This window comes from Patella vulgata, chromosome 3, assembly GCF_932274485.2.
Source record: "Patella vulgata chromosome 3, xgPatVulg1.2, whole genome shotgun sequence".
Taxonomy (NCBI): domain Eukaryota; kingdom Metazoa; phylum Mollusca; class Gastropoda; family Patellidae; genus Patella; species Patella vulgata.
The window spans coordinates 229,718-251,114 of NC_065881.2; the positions used below are offsets into that span (position 1 = coordinate 229,718).

Consider the following 21,397-nt stretch of genomic DNA (forward strand, 5'->3'; position numbering starts at 1 on the left):
TCTTTCAAAATGGCTGCTTCCATGCAAGTGAGTGCCAGTGCTAAATTTACAACATTCAAATATTTAATTGAAGCGATTAAAGTCTACCATAATGAAAATACTGTTACTGGGTGGTGTAGCGATTACAAAATCCTCCTTTCTTAGTTAGGGTTTGGATTAGTTCAGCTCTGAAGTCTGAATGAGACATCACATTACCTTAGTTCACGACTGATAAATTTTCCATATGCAACTTACAAGATATGATGATATATCGGTTCTCATGATTCAACCATATTGTACTATTGTAGAAATTCTTACAGCTTGCCACCTTCACATTACATGCCCAACCTTACAGCTTGCTAACGTCACATTACAATCTCAACCTTACTGCTTGCTAACGTCACATTAGAAGCCCAATAAAATTACATAGATATATATTAATGTCTCGGCTGGTATTCCGACAGATTAAAAAGACAACCATTGAAATAAAAATATAATTTAATTGTTTCTATGGAAATACAAACGCTGATCTTGAAGTTGTTTTAATCGATGGATTCCATCTTGGATATTGGTAATATTCACATTATCAAAATCAGCTGATCCGAAATCTTGTGTTCCAAGAGCGACAAAACCCTGGGCAGGAGCAGATTGTATTGTAATATTAAACAGCTCCTCTCCGTTTACCATTCCGATACTGTATGTTTTCTAAAATTATAATAAAATACCCAATTAATAGCATTTCATTGTTTCATGATAGAGAGAGACAGATGGGGTTTAATTAGCTGTGGGAGGAACCTAAGAAAAACTAGGAGGTTTTGCAGGCAGCTCTACTTCTTGTCACATATAAGTGATGAAACTAAACCACTCCACTTGATTCAATGACAGACCTTTTGGTCTAAAACATACATGTTAGACCAATCAAAGAACAAAATGAAAAACCCTAATAAAAGTGTAAAAATACAGATAAGTCTCCCCTCTATTGTCGATATTATTTTAACTCCATTTCTATTAAAAACTTTTTGATCTGTAAAACGACTAGTTGGCTAATGATGTTAGAACTAAGGGAAATAACTCTATATCATTTACGTACAGATATCAATAACGATATTTTGTTCCAGTCACTGCTGATACTCGTTGACTTTCTTCTGGTCACTAATACTTTCTTCATTTCTACAAGATAGGAGACATTCGATTGGTCATTTCTACAAGACAGGAAACATTTGATTGGTCATTTCTACAAGATTTGAACCAATAGAAACATCAATTACAGTTTAACGTTCTACTGTTCTGTACCAATCAGCCAGTGGGAGACAGCAGTGTTACAGCCTACTCATCATTGAATTCAAGTTGCCACAGGTTACAAAATGAAATGAAATGAAATGGAGTTTAACGTCCTACTGTTCTGCTCCTAACCTGGGCTAATGAAGACGGGCATACGCCATACAGTGTGCAATGAGGGAAATTTTGCCCGGACAGCGGCACTACGGCCTACTCTTATATCGAATTCCAACTGCCAAGGGATCTTTTACGTGCACGCCAATGTGTACACGGGACCTCGGTTTTTCGTCCTATCCGAACGACTAGACAGCTTTCCTTGTCAGCCCCTCCATCCTGCATCACTGACAAGGGAGAACCACGCCGGAAAATCTGGACCCACAGGTTACAACTGCCACAGTTTCTATTTTGTGCACGTCAATATGTATATGGGATATAATTCTACACATGATAGTTGCTTCAACTTGCTTGACACCCTTTATGGGGAAACAAAACCTTGTCCTCCTGGCATTGAGAACGGTGAATGACTAGTTAGGACGATGATTTGTCTAACCACAAGTGCAAACATTTTCATCATGCAATTAGTTTCTGTCTTAGGCACCACCTCAAAATTTAAACATTATTAGAATAATAATGGAATTATGTCAGTATTTTCTCAATGAGTCAGCACAGATGTGCAAGAGTGAAGGTGTTTCAAGATCTATCTACGAGTCCTTCAGTTATTATGGAGCTAAAGGTGTTGACAGGAACTTACGTAAATCTGATGACACAGAGAAAGTTTGATCAGCTGGCTGGATAAAGAAGAATATTCCCTGTGCTGCGTAACTTGTACATCCAGCATTATCTACCCTTCCTGCCAGAAAAACACCCGATGTTCGGTTATCATGATTAACACGGGCATCAGCTTCTATATAAATATCCGTCCTAAAATAGAGAGAGAGGGGGGTGGGTTAAACGCCCACTTGATAAAAAGGGGGTGGGTTAAACCACCACTTGATAGAGAGAGAGAGAGAGAGGGTAGGGTTGACATAAACTAGGTCATTATGGGACTAACATAATAGGGTTCAATTTTAATTCAATAATTTGCTTGCATGTAGGGATCTTTAGGTTGGAAAAGCGACTCAACTCCTTGTCATGTATAAGTCCAGGATCCAAACCACGCCACTTGACTCAATGACAGACCGTATGATCTAAAGCATATACATTAGACCACTCAACCACCTGTCCTTCGATTCATATTTTAGTGAAGAAGTCTGCAACATATTTGTTTGAATCATGAAATTAAATGGAGTGTAACTGACCAGGGAAACCACAAAAGAAAATCCTGTGGCAACGGTGGTCTGAATCCAAGTGCTATAGGGATATAATACATGGTAATGGTGGTCTGAATCCAAGTGGTATAGGAATCTAGTCGATAATAATGGTGGTCTGACTCAAAGGGATATAGGGATATAATACATGGTAATGGTGGTCTGACTCCAAGTGCTATAGGAATATAGTCCATGGTCAAATATATAAATATACTGATACCAGTTTGTAGCCCCAATAAGATTCAACGTTTTATTTGTTAAAGCAGCTGTCTCACACCATACGATTGGTTCCTGTAATACAGTCTGTCGTATCACTTTATTATACGGTTTCTCCACAGTTACAATCTCGTAAACTCCACACTGCTGGGCAAAATAATACGCTTCACTGTCATCAACATATTCTGTTAAAATCATTAATCATTCATAATTAATATAGTACCAGTATTCAGAAAATGTCATTTGATGAAAGTGCTAATGTATCTGTTTAGAGATCTCTTCATTTCTAAATGCCATAAATGACAAAATATGAAAACCATTTTTAAATTTATGACACATCTAACCATATTTCAAAAAATATTTAATTGTAAAAGAATAAAATAAATTTTAATGACGTTGATATATAATCAATGATTACTATGGACGTGAAAATGAGATTGGGTTTAACATCCTACTACTATCTCCAAGCCAGGATACAATTCTGATTAATTAGACATGTAACAGGCTAAATATGTCTATTTCAGGTACTTTCAAATCTTATAAATATTTTAATACTGAAAGACGGACTCCTCATGTTGGAAACGTTTGATTAATAAACCTCTTGATTATGGAGATCGTCTGGCTTATACTGGTTACTGGGGTTGTGTCTCATTATACAAATATTGTAATAATTAAAATTAGACAATTATTCACATGACAAGTCCAACTCTCTAGATCATCAGATGGTCATGATTTTTAATGGATTGAAATACAATCTTATATAAGAGTAATTATGAACAAACCTTCAAAATTTTCTCTATATGGTAGAGGAAATGGTTTTGATGGTGGTGGTGTTGGTGTTATTCCATGGTTACCGTTACCAGCGTTTGTTATTGTCCAGATTTCATTCAATCCTAGACTCAGATTAAACTAATTGTTGGTAACCTGTTGTTTAAATATAAATTCACAATAGATCTAACAAGTTCACTTCCTAGTTAGTACAGGGGGGGTGGGGGGCTCATCACAATAGATCTAACATGTTGACTTCGTAGTAAGTACAGGGGGGTGGCAGCACATCATACACAATTACACAAGACAATCCTACGGACACAGATGCAACACTTACAAGGGGAAATCCCTTACCGCTAGGCATCAAAAATTCAACAATACTGCCAGTACTTTTTATTTAAAGCTTGAGCCAATGATTTATAAAAATAATTATAATATTATTGAAGGGAATGCTAACCGTCACTGGTTTATAAAAATAATTAAAATATTATTGAAGGGAAAACTAACTGTAACTGGTTTCAGTTGCTTAAAGTATGTTGACTGTTCTCCGTTAAATCCCAGCTTGGTATACCAGACATTTAAACTTCCAAACGTATCCATCTGTATATTATAATTGATTGATTATTCAATAATTTGTTCAATAATTTGTTCAATAATAATATCATAGCAATAATTTGTTCAATAATAATATCATAGCAATAATTTGTTCAATAATAATATCATAGCAATAATTTGTTCAATAATATAACAGATCATTTGTTCAACAATAATACAGCACAGCTTCAATAATTTCTAACAGGCAAAAAATTCAGGCCCGAACAGCCCTTACTCCTCTTCGAATTCCAACTGTCAAGGGTTCTTTAACATGCATGCCAATTTGTACATGGTTCTTTGTCTCATTTGAATGTCTAGGCGCTAAACCAATCAGACTTGGTAAAGGAGAACAAATGTCTTCATTTTACAAATTGTCTTCATGATGTTTGTATAATTTCAACAGTCTAGTTTCTAATAATACAATAACAACCAGTAAAAGGACATAGCACTGGAAGAGTCAACCAATGGCATTAGAGAAATATGAGAGAGAATGTACTAACCCTAACCCCTAATATTGAGCCAACTGGTGAAGGAAAGGACATTAAACCCCATTTTGTTTCACTAATGTATCATAAAGTTTGTAAATATTCTTCCATACTCATCCAATATAACCAGAAGTGCTGGATACAATACTTACAAATTTTCCCTTGAGAACAAACGTGACATTCTGTGGTGCTACTGGGTAATATGGTAATGGTGGTCGAATACAGGCTGAATGGTCATGGGTCTATAAATAGAAAAATCATACGTTTGTCTCAAAATGACCAGAGTATTGTACGTGTTGATACCATGTAATGTCAAAATATTGTGTTGAAGAGCTATTTCAGAGATTAAAACTAAAATCCAATCCAAGAATAAATGATAAATATTACCATGGTTTCGATAATTAATGCGAAATCATTATTGATGGATTCATCTGTTGTCATAGTTACATAACTACCACCATTTTCTAGAAATCCAACACCAGATCCATGACGTAAATAAACCCATCCAAGATAAACAAACTGGGTTGTATGTGCTGAAAAAAAAGAGTAAGGCCTGTATTCGCCGGTCAAAAAGAGTAGTCCTGTATTGCATGTGCACGTTTTTGCCGGTCAGAAAGTATGTCTAATGCAAATGTTATGGGACCATTTCCATGTAACCAGTGTAAATGTGCGCGGAAAAGACTGGAAAACAGGCTTAGAGTATAGTCCATCAAACGCCAACATACAAAGTCAAGTGAAGTATAAAACCTGGCAAATAGAGACACATGTACATCATTCAGTGTGCTGTGAGAAAACTTGTGCCTTGACAGCCGACATTCTGTCTTACTTCATCAAATTCCAAGGTTGCTTTTACCTGGTTTTTCATCCCATCTGAACAATTAAATGCTGTTCCTTGCATGAATGACAAGACTAAAGAATCATTTTCCATAATGGAAAGTGGTACCAAGTGTTCCAGAAAAGGGTTTACATGATTTATAACCTAATGTCAATATTTTAAATCCTGAGTATGAAATCGAGAAATTTGAGCTGAGCATTATTTCTAAAATATTATAAATTTCCTGGAAAGGCACTGAAATGTGATGTTTGGTTGTATTCATCCATCCAGTGTTGTTCTAACTGATCAAAAACAAATCATGTCCCACCCTATTAAATAGGCTGAATCTATCCAGGAAGTCAAATATAAACTCAAGTAGTCCATGACAAAACATCTGATGTAATTCATTTCAGAAAATTCCAAGATATTATGAGCCAGTTGTGACGGTCAACGCAAACACAAGATTTAATCAATTCCTGACTTAGTTGTTGTCAATATGACAGTATGATGAAATAAATCTGAATCTACACTGATTTTGTCTATGAGAATTGAAAACTAATATTTCTATGATTCTGACCTGTGACCCATATGGGGCTTTCTACTTGATAATATCCACTCCAGGGTTCCCGAGCCGTCATCAATGAATCACGATCCCACGGTAAGCCTGTATAATAACTATCAATTAGATTCCATGCTATTGTCCTGAAATAAAATAAAGTTACTTTCTTTAAAATCACTGATTTAATTCAAAATATGATGATTTGAAAATGATACAAACATTCATAAACAAGCCAACGGCAGCTGTGAGTGTACTTAGAGGAAATATTTTGCTTACTCTTCATCAAACTATCTTTTATGTACATGCCAACGTAAACATGAGACATCAGTTTTTCATCCCATCCGAATGACTAGAAAATGTTTCGTTGTCAGGTCCTGCCCAACCTGCATTAAGGTGTAAGGCTGGAACATACTTATGGAAGAACAATTACTAATTAATTTTGGCGATATTTTGAAGAATATTCTATCAGCATGATGATGTGCTACAGTTACACAAACTCATACCCAGGGCCCGAATGATATATCATAGCTATACGAACCCTTGCCCAGGGTTACACCTGAATGATATATTATAATTATACGAACCCGTGCCCTGGGTTACGCCTGAATGATATATTATAATTATACGAACCCGTGCCCTGGGTTACGCCTGAATGATATATTATAATTATACGAACCCGTGCCCTGGGTTACGCCTGAATGATATATTATAATTATACGAACCCGTGCCCTGGGTTACGCCTGAATGATATATTATAATTATACGAACCCGTGCCCAGCAAGCACCACCTGTGTTATTATTAAAGGTACTATAATCTTCTGATGCCCAGATAGGTTTACCTGTTCGTACCTGTTCTATAGTTGTGTTGGTACCTGGGTAGTGAAGTCTGTAAAACATTAATATTCTGATCAAATTAATTTACATGAGCTGGTAGAGAATCTGGTTAAAGATAGGTGTAGTAAGCCAGATGAGCTGGTTAAAGATAGGTGTAGTAAGCCAGATGATCTGGTTAAAGATAGGTGTAGTAAGCCAGATGAGCTGGTTAAAGATAGGTGTAGTAAGCCAGATGATCTGGTTAAAGATAGGTGTAGTAAGCCAGATGAGCTGGTTAAAGATAGGTGTAGTAAGCCAGATGATCTGGTTAAAGATAGGTGTAGTAAGCCAGATGAGCTGGTTAAAGATAGGTGTGGTATGCCAGATAAGGTTTAGATGTAATAGGGTATTTATTTAGGTCAACATCAATTTAATTCTTGTGCTTCCTATTTCTTTGGTAAAAAGACTAAATTAAAAGCAAGACAAAAGAAAACATTTCCTAAAAACTTAGACAATGATCTACAAACAGCATCTGATAATGATTTGACCAATCTGTATGTTACAAATAGAATTTTATAGCAGTTTAGTTAAAAATATGACCCAAGTTTAAGTACTGTCTTATGAATTAAAGATACATTATATAAGATTAGATAAAAAGTTGGCAGTTTTCATTATAATAGTTAAAAACTAGAAATGTAAAGGAAATAGGGTGAAAATTTCAATCAAATTGCTTCACTCTAAGCCAAGAAAACCTTATTTTAAAATCTTTGTAGCCTCGATTGTCATTGTTAGCGCTGTCACGATAAGTAACAAAGCCTTGATTATCCATTTTTGCGATTAATCATCAACGGATCGGATTCAAATCCATTGAAAATCGGACAGATAAATTACAGGACAAAAGAGATGTAATTACAGGACAAAGGGAGATAATTGCAGGACAAAGGGGAGGTAATTACAGGACAAAGAAAGGGAAATTACCCAATACCGAAGATAGCATTATTTAAATCAGGATCAGCTATAATATGGCTGGCAAGGCTTTTATCACCAAATAAATCAGCAGCAACAATCATTGTTTCTGTTAGTAGATTCTCATCCAGTAATTGACGTAAACGCTAGATTAAAATATGGTTGCCAGTAAACACACAATGTATAGAATGGCCAGTAATTGACATAAATGCTAGATTTAAATTAAAATTACCTACACAGTACACTAAATAATATGGGTAATCATGAATTGCGCATAATCAAACCCCAGGCCTTCAAAAAAAAAAATTCATTTCATATTTAAATAACCTTTAATCTATACCACTGTGTGTCTTGTATTAAATGTCATGGAATTTACCTTAATGTAGGGAATATTGTACGATTTTTCATTCCATATCTGAAACAAATATAAACCAATAATTGACATTCATATTGATGACCAGGATCTTTGTTTGTATTTTACTGGGGATTCTATGTGAAGTTAAGCGAAGATCTGAGTTAGCCGAAAACTGAAATTCAATCTTAGCACGATTAGAAATAAACTTCAAGAAGCCGGATAATAATTGATTCAAAGGCAGATTTCAAGCTTTTGTGCGTATGTGCGAGTAGATAACTTCTGTTTTGTCGCCATCTTTGAAAAATGTCCTAAATTTTCCCGGAAAAGTGTCTCGTACAGCAGACAGTGAGTTTCAAATTTTCCGAGAAAATTCTATTATTGCGTTGCGTCAAATAGGCTGATTTGAGTCAAACTGATAGGGCTCTGTGCATGGAATACCTAACCGTGTTTTAGACCATCGGGCCGAAACTGACTTAGTCAAATTCTGAACATACTGCCGCTTCGACTTAGGAGAGGGAAAAAAAAATGGAATTAGATCAAATGGACCGAACATTTTGAGCTGAGTTGAGCAAAGATCAGACTTAGGAAATCTGAATTACGAGCAGAAATTTAATGGCTAATGAAGATGGCCATATGCCATGCAATGTTCTATTAGGGTAATTTTGCCTTGAGAGCGGCGCTACAAGAACTGATCTGTACTCACCCCAATATAATCTATATTTAAACCATTAAAATCCTTAGCTCCCTGAACCCATTTCATCACATATTCTGCCAGTTGGTCAATATTCTGATAGGGATTCTGTGTTCCGTTACCAAGCCAACCAGGAAACGCCCATGGTAGACCATATAATTTGATATTCTCGTTTCTCTGGAACAAGCAAGTAGTGAGGACATAATTTTTACATACAGTACTGAAAATTGATTCTCAATTCAAATGTATGTATTTTTGGTATTGCTCACTAAATGCTTAGTCTTGTTTTTTTAATTAAATAATTTGTTATGGATATCAGATATTTCAGTGTTAAACTGGAAATGTTTATTTGTTAAAGTATAAAACTAGAAGTCAAGCTGTTTTAAAGGTCGTTTACTTCTCAAACTGTTCATGGAAACAGCAGCAGTTTATCTGATGATACATTTTGTATAACAAAGTAAAAAAGTTTTGTCCAAGCTTAGATTTGTTGTCAATTCCATGATAAAGTAAGGTTTTTGAACATGTTATACAGTGCAATTCCACATGGCGCCAGAGGGGGTTAGAGCATATTCCCAAAACCTCACCTTTTTTGCTTCTTTCATAAGCCACCATTCATAACCTCTGTCATAACTTTCTTCGGAACTGTTGTGCATATGTGATGCTTCTGTAGCATCTGTGAAATAAGATAAACTTTTATTAACATCCAGATTATCTCCCTTTAGTCTTTTAGATTGTTTAAAATAGAAAAATGTGGTTTAGCAAAATCAACAGGCTAATTTCGGGGTGCTCGATTGTCAATCCGGAACGTCCCCAATTGACAGAATTGCAATCAAGTCATATGGAATTCAGTTCTGTCACAGTTCTGCCGGTCCCAACAGCTGAGGTGGTTTGAGTAGAATCGTGACTTATTTTAAATAACAAATATGTTTCAGCTGCCATGATTGGTTGAGATATTTTTTTATGCAGTCGGCACATCAGTTGTACTCCGAAATTGTCCTTTTCACTCGACTGACACTTTTTTGGGAAGTAAGAGAATTTAATTCCGGAACGTTCAATCAAGTATCTCCTATATCAACCTCCAGATTATCTCCCTTTAGTCTTCATTGGATATAGAAAAGAAATGAAATGAGGTTTAATGTCCACTCTACACAAACTAGGTCATTTTATTTCAATAATTCGCTTGCGCGTAGGAGTCTTTAGCAGTGGGAGGAAACCGGAGGACCTTGAGAAAACCCATGAGGTTGGACAGGCGTGGGTTTTCTGGGGTTTAAAGTACAGTTATCTAAACTACTGCTCTCACGGAAAAATTCTGTCAAGTACCACAGTAAAGTTCTATCAATCACAGCACTGAAAGAAAATAATAAGCTTACTTATTGAGAGAGGCTGAAAGTTCTTTACACAAGCAAACAATTGTAGAAGGAAAGAATTTGAACCTACTTTACCTGAAGCTTGTGAATCTCCACCAATCTCAACTTTTAAAATCTGGAGAGATGCAGCAAAATTGGGCTAAAAATTTAATAAAAAATTTTTTTTTAACAATATAACCTGTGTCTATAGGCAAAACTAATTTAACCTGTGTGTCTCAATCAATTATTCTACAGGCCAAATCAATTTAATTCTCCGTTCTTCGTGGCCTTGATAAATAAATAGCCAGTTAAATCACGAGAAAGATGTTTCCTTTAAAATATCAAAACTTAAACATTTGGAACAGAGAAACCAAGTAAGCCTACTTTCGGTTTTTATATTATAGTCTTTTTCCTGAAGCAATAAGAAGCAAAATTTCAATAGGTGATCGCGAAGAAGAGAAAATCAAGTTGGTAAGGCCTTGTGATAATCTGGATGAACTTTGTCAGACAATGCAGGGATCGAACACCCGACTTCCAGGTTAACGAGCTACCATCTTATTCACTATAGCCATCAAAACTAGGATCTTTTCGTAATCAGAAATCGTCAACTTAACCCAATAACTTACCTTAAACAGGATGTCAAGAATTTCATCTCTCTGCTTCTGTGGGTAAGCAACCAACAATTTTGATGTTGCCTGGAAAATAAAAAAAAACAGGTGCCAGACAACACAACCATAGCAAAAGTCATTTCGAAACATTTTATAAAAAAGCAAATCCAGTTGGTTAGAATTGATAGATTTGTAGACTAATTCAAAGCAGGATTTCTTAGAAAATATTCTCATTGTTCAAAAATATAAGACATATAAATTATTATATGTAGGCCTATATACAAGATTCCCCAACCCTAGATTAACTACTGTAAATCTTGAGAAAAAAACCTTCAAATTACTCGACTAGCACATGCACAAAACTAAGGAGTGACAGAGGGGGGACGGAAGGGGGACGGAGGGGGGAGGTGACTGAATGGTTTCATGCATATGCTTTAGATTATAAGGTATGTCATTGTGTGGGGGGTTGGATGGCTGAATGGTTAGCATGAGTGCACTGTATCATAAGGTCTGTCATTGAGTCAACTGGCGTGGTTTCGAATCCCTGCATGGTTGTATGTGACAAGGAGTAGGGTCGCCTGTCCAACCTCGTGGGTTTTCTCCAGGTCCCCCGGTTTCCTCCCACTGCTAAAGACCCCTACGCGCAAGCGCATTATTAAAATAAAAAAAATTAAACCATATGTTAGTCCCGAAATGACCTAGTTTATGTCGAGTGGAGGTTAAACCCCATTTCTCTCTCTCTGTCATTGTGTCAAGTGGTTTCTATTCCACAAAAGAAGAAGGTCTATAGGGTCATCTGTCCAACCTCTTAAGGGTTTTATTGGGGTCCTCTGATTTCCTCTCACTGCTAAAAACCCCTACGTGTAAACAAATTAATGAAATAAAATGTTGGTCTTGAAATTATATAGTTTGTGTTGAGTGGACCATAAACCGGGGCAAATATCTCAAAAATAATAACTGGCAGAATTATTGTAAATTTAAAATATAAAATCATCTTTATTATAGTTTTTAAAATAAATTTTCTTAGAATTTATAAATGGTTAGAGAGCAGATTGTGCAGGTGAGGTAAATATTGAATGTTTTTATTACTGAGCCACCACTGAGTCCTCCGATGCCATCATACCGTCTTCCAAATCCTGGAGTCTCATCAATAAAATAAACACTGTGGCAGATAGCAAATAAACTTGATAAAAATATTTTAAATAAAAAAATTTCCATCCTCATCAATCAGTCCTGTCTATGCAATATCTTTAAACTTTGATCTCTTGTATACAATATTATGGTACGATTAAGAAACTAAAATGTTAAATCTCAGTACTTAATTAGTCCATTTTTGGTGGACTCTGGTGTCCATACACTTGCACTACCTACGCCCAGAGTTCGCCTTTTCCCCCATTCCATGTCTCATAGTTTCGTATCAAATCAATTTGTATAAAAATCTAATAATTACTAACTTAAAATATATTTATCAAATACGTAGACGATTTAAACAATCTTTATTAAAACTTCATATTGTAAAAAAGAATTATATTGTCAAAATAACGTACTTTATCTAAAATACGAAACTATTTTTCATATGTTTGTAAAGATGGACGTCAAATCGTCAAAAACACAAGAATGTAGAATTTGACATTTAAATTTTCGATATTAAACTATTTAGAACAGTGTGGATTTTATTTTTATATGCAAAATGTTGTTCCGAAGTTTGTTTTCGATTCTTCCACAGAGTAAGATAAGCCAAAACTTCGTAAATAAAAACTTTATACAACAAAATCTGCGAACTTTTCACACGAATCAGAGGTTTTCCTCATGGACAAATTTGAAGATAAAGAAGTTTTATGTTTTTGGTGCCACGTCGTGTGTTTTAGGTGGACTATCGTATTTTTATAACGGACAACAAAACCTTGCAAATATATTTAATATAGAAAATTTAACCCCTTCTGTTGAAGCTGCTGAGAAGGGTTCTACTACTGGAGTTGGTCGTCGTAACAACAGCCATATTAACTTTATAGCAGATGTTGTAGAAGGGGCTGCACCTGCTGTTGTTTATATAGAAATCAGAGGAAGGTATTAAAAAGCGTATGGCTCTATTTTGTTTTAAACTTAAAGTAGACAAAATTGGTTCTAAGCACATACTAATGTGATATGAATGTATGTAAAGTGATTTATATTCAATTTTTAAAAAGAATATTTTAATTTCTAATTAATTATGATCGGTGAAATATGTGAACAGTTCAAATTGAACAGCAGTCGATTACGCCTGCTTAGTGCCTTTTACACGTTTTTTAAATTATTATTTTGTCGTTTGTGAACCAGCCTTTACTAATTACATTACTTCCAGTTCCACATTGTGTTGTAGGATATGTTTTTATTTGTTCATTACAAAATGGCACCTGAAACCATAGGGTACACGACTGTTGTGTCTTAAATATTGGATATTGGGATCCAATAGTTTCACGGCAAGATAACAACATCAGTATTGATTGAAATTGATCAATATTGGATTCTAATTTGTGTTTTTAATTTTGAATATTATAGAAAATATTGAGTTAGAGACCTACATGTAGCTCCTTTAAGAAAATCTATTCGACTTCCTATTAGACTGCAATTTCCCCAATAAGCGATACTTTTACATAAACTTCCATTTTGATTAAAAAAACCATATTTTTTAACTATTTTATTTCAGACATCCGTATCATGGCAATATGGCAACTTTATCAAATGGTTCAGGATTTATCGTAACTGAAGATGGTTTAATAATGACTAATGCTCATGTAGTAGCCAATAAACAGTCTGTCCGAGTTCGACTACACAATGGAGATACGTACGAAGGGGTGGTGACTGCCGTGGATCAAATCTCTGATCTAGCAACAATCAAAATTAAAGGTGTAAGTGGAAACTGCCAATCAACTCATTGATTAAACATACATTATGCAAGAACTAAATCTGCCTATCCAAGTCTTTATTTAGGCTTCAAATGTTATAGAAATTATTAATTAGACCTTTATTTACACGACAAGCTCAAAATCAACTCTGTAGACCACGAATGACTTGGATACAGTTTGGATTTAAACAGTCGTCCTTTTAAAATTAAATCAATAAATGGCGCACCAAGCTAACGGTTACCGTTTGTCGCTGATGTCACTACTGGAAACTGGTGATGAAAGGCCTGCCAAGCAAGGCTACCATAGCCATTGAGCATGTTACTTGATAATCGAGAATATGTCGGTGTAGTTATCGTCTGTCAATCAAATGATCGCCAATTCTCATAGACGGTGCAGACACAATTGATGCCTATTTCTAGTCCAAACTTCCAACAGTGACAATTCCGTTCAGAACAAAGTAATTTGACTGAAATTTTCAAGATTTTCTTTTTTTAATCATCTATTTTTGAATTATTATAGCAAGAATGGCCAACTCACTAGATCTGATATGTGCAGTTGTTGTTTGTGGTGTCTGTATAATGTGTCCTGTCCATAGGTTTGTCTTGTGTAATTGTGTGTGGTGCTGTCCTCCTGCACTTACAATAGACAAAAACATGGAAAGTGACTAGTAACAACTTTTAATTTTTCAAAAGTTACCATTTGAGAATGTAAATAATTGTATATGATTTAACTTTAACAGTAACTGTTGGGGTGGGGCACCGGGCTCTAGGACAATTTGTCCCCAAACAAGTGTAGGGGCAAATTATCCAGGTACGAATAGTCCCAGCGGACGAATTTTCCGGGGATGAGTTGTCAGGGGACAAGTTGTCCAGGGGCGATTTGTCCCATACCCGGTGCACAGGGTTGGGACAAGAACAAGGACAACACAGACAACAGCAAGGAAAGTAAACTAGAAACAAAAGTTTAATCAATATATCTCCTTTTAAAGATCAATAAATATTTTTTGTTTTTTTGTTTTTACAGAAAAATCTTCCAACGCTGAAATTTGGTAAATCGTGTGAATTGCGACCAGGTGAATGGGTTGTTGCCCTTGGTTGTCCGTTAACATTAAGTAACACAGTTACAGCTGGTATCGTGAGCAGTGTTCATCGGGGAAGCCGGGAATTAGGACTTCATAATAAAAATATGGATTATATTCAAACAGATGCGGTTATTAATGTAAGTTTGTGTAAAATGGTGGGTGGGTGGCTGATTGGTCTAACATTTACACTTCAGATCATAAGGTCTGTCATTGAGTCAAGTGGCGTGGTTTCGATTTCCCACTTGCATGTGACAAGAGAGTTGCCTGTCAAACCTCGTGGGTTTTCTCTGGAGCCTCTTGTTTTCTCCCACTATTAAAAACCCCTATGCACAAGCAAATTATTAAAATAAAAGGTTACTGTAAATATATGTTAGTCCCAAAATGACCTATTTTGTGTTGAGTGGATGTTAAATCACATTTATCATTCTTTCTCTGTAAGATTGCGAGACTAGTTTTCAAGAATGAGTTCAATTATTAATATGCTACTGGTATAGAAATAAATGATTATTATTATTTATATATTCTCGATATATTTTACAGTTTGGGAATTCCGGTGGACCTCTAGTTAATATGGTAAGATTTCATGCTAAATCACGTGGGTTTTCTTCGGTTTCCCACATCTGTTCACCCCGACATGCGTGTGAATTATTGAAATAAAATTCAACCATATGTTAGTCCCAAAATGACTTGGTTTGTGTCGAGTGGACGTTAAAAACCAATTATCTCTCTCTTTATGCTAAATATTTCTAAAAACAGATTCATTTGGGTCGGACAAGATTATATTTCAATAGAACATTATGTATGTTTAAATAAAAACAAGAAATGAAAGCTAATCTAAAGTTTGAAACTGGGGTTTGTGTCAAGTGACAAGTTGTTTGTACTCATCGAGCCACTGTGACTCACTTCCTGTAATATATAAACTATAGCCGTGATACGTGATAGAACTCTTCTAACCATCGAGCCACTGTGACTCCCTTCATCTAATATAAACTATAGGAGTTATAGAACTCTCCTAACCATGTTATTGAAAGCTTTTCTAGAAGACTGATTTGTTTTTTATTAGCCCTCCCATGTTTATTAATTTCAAACACTGGTGCTTGATATGGAGGTTCCAATCAGGGCTCACACTGTCGGTCGCCAAAGTCGCAATTTGCTATAAAAATATGAAAGTGGCGATAAAAAAATTGATTTTGGCGATGATGTTTTGCGATTCCAATCCATCTATGCAAGTTGTGTCGTGTATACCATAGAACATCTGATACTACTTCTTGATTACATCTCAGTTCCCATAGTAACTGTTGTTTATATTGGTTGCCATAGTAACTGTTGTTTATATTGGTTCCCATAGTGACTGTTGTTTATATTTACAGGATGGTGAAGTTATTGGTATAAATACAATGAAAGTTACCACCGGAATATCGTTTGCCATTCCTTCTGATTTTGCTAGTGATTTCTTGATAAAAGCAGAAAAATATACAAAAAAAGGTACCGTTTCATTACCATTGGTTAGGGTTTTCTTGTTGTTGATTGTAAGAATTTATACAAAATTGTGATTGTAAGAATTTATACAAAATTGTGACCTCGGACCTCACTATATTAATAAGTGCTGGAGAACCACACTACACACAAAACAAAACTAACAAGACAAACCTGTGAACAAGACAAACCACCGGACAGGGAAGACATTGCAAGAAATAAACAACAGATATCAAATGGATCCGGGGTCAGTCGTAGGCCCCCACTGCACTGTACAGTCCCAGGTCTGTAATGATACAGACAGGTTTTACTGTTTGGTGGTTGATTATAAAGCATGTATAGTTATAAGATCCTAATTAATCAGTGGATCCCAACATGGGCGTTATTGTGAAGCCCTTCAGTATATAGGGGACCCAAACAAGGGCGTTATTGTGAAATATATATAAGACGTTATTGTGAAAGAGAGAGAGAGAGAGAGAGAAAAATGGGGTTTAACGTCCACTTGACACAAACTAGGTCATTTTGGGACTAACATATGGTTTAATTTTATTTCAATAATTCGCTTGCGCGTAGGGGTCTTTAGCAGTGGGAGGAAACCGGAGGACCTGGAGGAAACCCACGAGGTTAGACAGGCGACCCCTACTCCTTGTCACGTACAACCGGGGATTCGAAACCACGCCAGTCGACTCAATGACAGGCCTTATGATACAGCGCGCACGTGCAGACTATTCGGCCATCCAACTCCCCACGTTATTGTGAAGCCTTTCAGTATAATATATAGGGGAGCCCAACTTTTTGTTCCTAAGTTATGCTCCCTTTTCCGATAAAAATATAGTTTTTAATATATCTCTTTCATATTTGGCTTGAAGCATTAGGGTCTTTGATATTCATAATCTGCAGCCTTCCCTTCCTTAGTTATTCCCCCTTTGCTGAAAACCTTATGAACGCGATTGGTCGGAACCAGTGGATGAGGATAAACCCTAGAGATTAGATTTCTTCAAGGATCTTAGATCTTTATCAAATTTTCTCAGCTTCCAAGTTTTCCTTTCGAATAAACTACAGTTGAGATAAAACTGTTGTATTGGCATATTTTAATTAGCTTGTGTTGTTTTATTTCAGTTGAAAGTAAGAAGAAAGGTTGGTTAGGTGGAGGAGGAGACGTTGGTGTCAAGAAAAGACGTTATATGGGTATCACGATGTTGACCTTGACCCCTAGTATTGCCATGGAATTAAAGGAACGAGTTCGGGATTTTCCTGATACTCAAACCGGTGTTTACGTTTATAAAATAATTATTGGATCTCCGGCTTATCAGTAAGTTAAATTATCTAGACCCGTGGGCCTGGCAAGGATATTATCTAATCCTGTGGGCCTGGCATGGAAAATGTCTAGTCCTGTGGATGGGAGGAAAATTTGAGGTCCACATGTGTACTCATTGACGTGCACCTAAAAGAACCCTTCACAGTTGTAATTGAAGAGTAGATGGAAACCTTGCGGTACAAGAAAAATTAGCTTGTGTCTATCTCCTGTAGCCTGGCTTGTGTCTATCTCTTGTAGCCTAGCCAAGAAAGTTCATTGTGATTTCCCAGCGTTGTTCCCCCTTGTCAGTGGTGCAGGATAGAGGGTCTGGCAGGGAATAATGTATAGTCATAAAACAAAGGTCCTGTGTACACATTGGCGTAAAAGATCCCTTGGCATTTGGAAATTTATATAAGAGTAGGCAGTAGCGCTGCTGTCTAGTCAAAATGTCCCTCATAGCACACTGTATGGCGTATACTTATCTTTATTAGCCCAGATGGAGCTTGAAGAGTAGGACATTAAACCTCATTTCATTTGCTTTTGACTAAATTATTTTGATCAAAAATAATAATTGACATAATATTTGTTTCTATTTTAGTGGTGGTCTTCGTCCGGGTGATGTAATAACTCACATCAACGAGCAGGAGATACAAACATCAAACGATATTTATACAGCTCTCGACACCTCCGCTAAATTACGTGTAGGAATTTTACGTGGACAACAGAAGTTAAAATTGTTAATAAATACCGAAGATATGGAAGAATAAATTTGAACAATATGATTAGATGTAGGGGTCTTCATTTCGCGACATATTGGCCCTTACACAGATTGTAGGCCTTCATTTCGTGACATATAGGCCTTTACACAGATTATAGGCCTTCATTTTGTGACATACAAATCTGAGGAACATAAAGAACAGAAGACTAAGAATTTATATAAAACATAATTAGACGTGTGTGATGATAAAAATCATGTGACCTTATATTTAAAATCATGTGACCTTAGATTTAAAATCATGTGACCTTTTAGTAATATAACTGGAATGAAAGAGGATAAAAATTAATTTTTGAAACATCTCACAGTAATACACAGTTGTCATGGCTTGATAACGACTAGTTAAAACGGAAATGAAATGGGGTTTAACGTCCTGCTGTTCTACTCCGACTGGGCTAATGTGGTTCAACATCCTACTGTTCTGTTCTGTTCCGACTGGGCTAATGAAGATGGGCATGCCCGGGCATCGACACTATGGCCTACTCTTATATCAAATTCCATCTGCCAAGGGATCATTTACGTGGACGCCAATGTATACACAGGTCTATGGTTTTTCATCCCATCCAAACGACTAGACAGCTATCTTTGTCAGGCCCTCCATTCTGCACCACTCTGACAAGAGGAAAACCACGCCAGAAAATCCCGATGAACTTTCTCGGCCAATGCAGGGATCGAAAACGCGACCCCCAGGCTAGCGAGCCAGGGTGTTACCCACTTAGCTACCTTCATAACATCACTCGACAATAAACAGTAATTGTATTCTATGGAATTGTGTTTAAATCTGTTTAAGTTAAAATAAATTATTAATTGGGTTAATTTGATGCATTATTGACGGATAACTATGCAAATACATCTTTTTGTAAGGAAAGATTAAGTGGTCTCAATTTACCATGCTTTATAAGGTACAGGACCACTTCTTTAACTTTACTGCTAAAAGCCCCTACTAGCATGCGAATTATTGAAATAAAATTTAACCTCCCCGAAATGATCTAGTTTGTGTCAAGTGGACGTTTAATCCCATTTTTCTCTATCTTTTGGTAAAACTTTGTATTTGGTCGTGTAATAAATTCAAGGTTAGGTGAAGATGATAAACTATGGTGCTGCTCAGGTTGTCACTAGAATCTATGGTGCTGCTCAGGCCATATTATCTGTTGTCACTAGGATCTATGGTGCTGCTTGGATCATATTATCTGTTGTCACTAGGATCTATGGTGCTGCTTCGATCATATTATCTGTTGTCACTAGGATCTATGGTGCTGCTTCGATCATATTATCTGTTGTGTTTGTAAATTTTGTATTAATACCGATACCCTTAATAAAATCTTGTGTATATTATTCATTTGTTTTATTTTTATTCATTAATAAAATTGATTGATTATTATTTTAGTGAATACCAAAACTTATTAACATTAACAAGTTTTAAAGACACATCATTTCAGAACAAATATGGACTTGATGACCATGCACAATAAAAAATATTCTTATCCTACAAAACTTTCTTATCCCAGTCACAGAAACTTTCTTATCCCAGTCACAGAAACTTTCTTATCCCAGTCACAGAAACGTTGCATACACTCTACAGTTCAAAGGTTTTCAACCACATTTCAAGTCCAGTTCTGTCTTGTTCGGGGAATGCCAGTCTCACAGTGTTTTAATTTGAAATCATTATCATGTAAATGTCCCTGACGTAAAACACTAGTGGCTCAGTGAATTAACTCATCATCAATTCCAGTATTAGCTGAGAAAGATCTTCAGGATTTTCCTGTCTGATTTCCCCTTGAAAGTAGAGCAGGATGGGGAGTGGTTTCCCCTTGAAAGTAGAGCAGGATGGGGAGTGGTTTCCCCTTGAAAGTAGAGCAGGATGGGGAGTGGTTTCCCCTTGTCAGTGGTGCAGGAGGGAGAGTGTCTTTTCCTTGTCAGTATTGTAGGAGGGAAGGTGCTCTTCCCTTGTTGCCAATGTTACAGGAGGGAAGGGGGGGTGCTCTCCCCATGTTGTCAGTGTTGCAGGAGGGAGGGTGTGGGCACCAAGTAAAAAGATCACCTGACAGTTGGAATTCCATCAAAAGTAGGTGGAAACGGCACTGTCCGGGCAAAATTCCCCTCAGAGCACACTGTATGGCCTTCTTCAATGTTACAGGAGGGGAGGGGGGGTGCTCTCCCCATGTTGTCAGTGTTGCAGGAGGGAGGGTGTGGGCACCAAGTAAAAAGATCACCTGACAGTTGGAATTCCATCAAAAGTAGGTGGAAACGGCACTGTCCGGGCAAAATTCCCCTCAGAGCACACTGTATGGCCTTCTTCATTATCCCAGTTGGTGCAGAACAGTAGGACGTTAATAAACCCCATTTTATTTCATTTCCTAAATTCAAATGACATTAGGTAGACGAAAGAAAAACGTTTTCTGGTTAGGTCTATATTCACCCAAATCAATAAATCAATCAATATTTGATTTAATCTGATTTAATTTTAATATGAACTTTACCTTTTAAGGGGAGGAAGGGTCCTGGGGAGGAAGGGTCCTGGGTCCTACCACTTTAGTTTAATAATTAAAATAACGGAAATGCTCATTTGATTTGGGTCAAACAAACTTCATTTTTAGTTCTTCACAGTCCTGATAAATAAAAATCAACTGAAATCTTGTGAATTGTGTTTTGTTTAAAATTTCTAAATCATGCTCTTCCTCCTGTCCTACACACACCACAAACTACAATTACATGGAATGATACAGTACTTGGTGAGATTGTATAGAGTTTGGACGCCCCCCATCACCCCCACCTACGGCTGTCGATACCCTGAATGCTGAATGAGGCCCAATGCTATCTGATCAAATTGGACAGCCAAATATTTATTTTTATATTCATAAACCAATCAATCAATTAATCAATTTATAACAATTATAGCCTACAAAATATATATGATCGGGTGTTTAAACAACCTGATTGATGCCTAATTAAATTGATTGATTTTGGTCAGAAATAAATCATTTTCAATATCCTCAAATAAACTTCATTAATTGTCTAGTAAGATCTTGTGTTTTTATTTTTTGTGAGATTGTGACAAACAGTCCAGATTATAAATTTGATTTGCAGTATGACCATGATTTTAA

The 21,397-nt window shown here is 36.2% G+C and overlaps 2 protein-coding genes and 1 long non-coding RNA gene across 3 annotated transcripts; 1 reads left to right on the plus strand and 2 right to left on the minus strand.

Annotated features, from left to right (window-relative positions):
• Positions 1-459: 459 nt before the first annotated feature.
• LOC126816844 (uncharacterized) lies at positions 460-6,144 on the minus strand. Its single transcript, XR_007678618.1, has 9 exons — positions 6,019-6,144; positions 5,015-5,160; positions 4,780-4,869; positions 4,056-4,148; positions 3,563-3,704; positions 2,785-2,965; positions 2,009-2,178; positions 1,070-1,149; positions 460-684 (listed from the first exon to the last, which is right to left on the minus strand). It is a non-coding gene; the product is annotated as an uncharacterized LOC126816844 (long non-coding RNA).
• A 417-nt stretch (positions 6,145-6,561) lies between these two features.
• LOC126816843 (galactocerebrosidase) lies at positions 6,562-12,162 on the minus strand. The gene is made up of 7 exons (XM_050543610.2): positions 11,869-12,162; positions 10,798-10,866; positions 10,268-10,331; positions 9,410-9,498; positions 8,838-9,002; positions 8,156-8,194; positions 6,562-6,886 (listed from the first exon to the last, which is right to left on the minus strand). Exons 1-7 carry the CDS (start codon positions 12,001-12,003, stop codon positions 6,836-6,838), a joined length of 612 nt encoding a protein of 203 aa, XP_050399567.1. The 5' UTR covers positions 12,004-12,162; the 3' UTR covers positions 6,562-6,835.
• Positions 12,163-12,374: 212 nt separating this feature from the next.
• On the plus strand, positions 12,375-19,630 carry LOC126815728 (serine protease HTRA2, mitochondrial). The gene is made up of 7 exons (XM_050541621.2): positions 12,375-12,846; positions 13,466-13,667; positions 14,688-14,882; positions 15,286-15,318; positions 16,116-16,230; positions 17,341-17,533; positions 18,117-19,630. Exons 1-7 carry the CDS (start codon positions 12,470-12,472, stop codon positions 18,283-18,285), a joined length of 1,284 nt encoding a protein of 427 aa, XP_050397578.1. The 5' UTR covers positions 12,375-12,469; the 3' UTR covers positions 18,286-19,630.
• The last annotated feature ends 1,767 nt before the right edge of the window (positions 19,631-21,397 follow it).

What these genes read in the sequence shown, in the direction of transcription:
- LOC126816843 (XM_050543610.2), bottom strand. Translation starts at nt 12,003, where the DNA reads ATGAGGATGGAAATTTTTTTATTTAAAATATTTTTATCAAGTTTATTT. An exon ending in GAGGACTCAGTGGTGGCTCA is followed by an intron (nt 10,867 to 11,868) that starts GTAATAAAAACA and finishes TTTATTTTCCAG; the next exon opens with GCAACATCAAAATTGTTGGT. An exon ending in TTATGAAAGAAGCAAAAAAG is followed by an intron (nt 9,003 to 9,409) that starts GTGAGGTTTTGG and finishes TGCTTGTTCCAG; the next exon opens with AGAAACGAGAATATCAAATT.
- LOC126815728 (XM_050541621.2), top strand. Translation starts at nt 12,470, where the DNA reads ATGTTGTTCCGAAGTTTGTTTTCGATTCTTCCACAGAGTAAGATAAGC. An exon ending in TATATAGAAATCAGAGGAAG is followed by an intron (nt 12,847 to 13,465) that starts GTATTAAAAAGC and finishes ATTTTATTTCAG; the next exon opens with ACATCCGTATCATGGCAATA. An exon ending in AGAAAAATATACAAAAAAAG is followed by an intron (nt 16,231 to 17,340) that starts GTACCGTTTCAT and finishes GTTTTATTTCAG; the next exon opens with TTGAAAGTAAGAAGAAAGGT.